This window comes from Morone saxatilis, unplaced genomic scaffold, assembly GCF_004916995.1.
Source record: "Morone saxatilis isolate NCDOM2014 unplaced genomic scaffold, NCSU_SB_2.0 Contig7, whole genome shotgun sequence".
Classification (NCBI taxonomy): Eukaryota; Metazoa; Chordata; class Actinopteri; family Moronidae; genus Morone; species Morone saxatilis.
Window position 1 is genome coordinate 16,538,634 of NW_023340246.1, and position 967 is coordinate 16,539,600.

A 967-nucleotide genomic window follows, 5' to 3' on the forward strand; every position below is an offset into this window, starting at 1 on the left:
GTGAAAGTGTAGGAGGCACAGTGTCAGTTGACTTTCATAATCGAGTGTGTGTGTGCTTGCCATCAAAATGTCATCCATGTAGCTCTAACGTGACCGTTTTCTCTCTTTGTCTCTGCAGGACTACTTGGAGTGTATCAGTAACCAGTCTAGGCTGGCCTTGAGCTCTGAGGATAAAGGCTCTCTGTTCGGCAACATCCAGGACATCTACCACTTTAACAGGTACAGCGCACACACGGAGCTGTGTACCTGACTTAATCATGTGTTCACTTTATATTGGATGGATGGTAGAGATTGGAAAGATTCCCATGCGTCTGACCAGCGAGCACTCACATCACTGGGACAATGCAAGACAGTTGTATGATTACAGCGTTGGTTTAAAAACTGTTTATTGGCAACAAAACACAATATCCTTTACATTTCATTGGGCTTAATCGCCTTTAACAATGGGCTTTGGCTGATGTTAGATGTCCCTTTTTCCTTGCTTGGTCGGATATATCAGAAAACCCAGTTTCCAAGCCATAATTTCGACATTTGGCTTGACTCCCGAAAGACTTGAATGTTCTCAAGTTTGAGGTTTGACCTCAAAACATTCTTGAACATTAAAAACTAAACAATATAGCAACAAGCAGACCTTAGGTTGCTACATAGCTTTAATACTTCATTATGAGGCCTTTTCATTTCATATTACACCTAATCTCAGCAATGCAAAAAACAGTATCAGCACAGTTTGAAAGAAAAAAACGTTCAAAATGTCTTGTCGGTAAAGTTTAGTGAAAAACATGGCTTCACATAAATACACTGACAGACTCTCTCAGGCTTAATAAACAATGTCTTGTAAATAGTGAAACTGGGCTGAGCCACCTGTTGCTTTCTGGGAAGGGCGTTGTCGTGGCTGTCAGGTGTGTGTGTGTGTGTGTGTGTGTGTGTGTGTGTGTGTGTGTAATAAGTCCCCGTCTGCATATTTGTC

General features: G+C 41.7%; 1 protein-coding gene across 1 annotated transcript in view; it reads left to right on the forward strand.

The window, feature by feature from the left end:
• The window catches only part of LOC118340231 (pleckstrin homology domain-containing family G member 1), a gene marked incomplete in the record, with an annotated part of 32,781 nt that overhangs the window by 16,208 nt on the left and 15,606 nt on the right, over window positions 1-967 (forward strand). Inside the window, 1 exon segment of the mRNA XM_035678089.1 lies at window positions 119-219. Coding sequence (XP_035533982.1) covers window positions 119-219 — 101 coding nt within the window.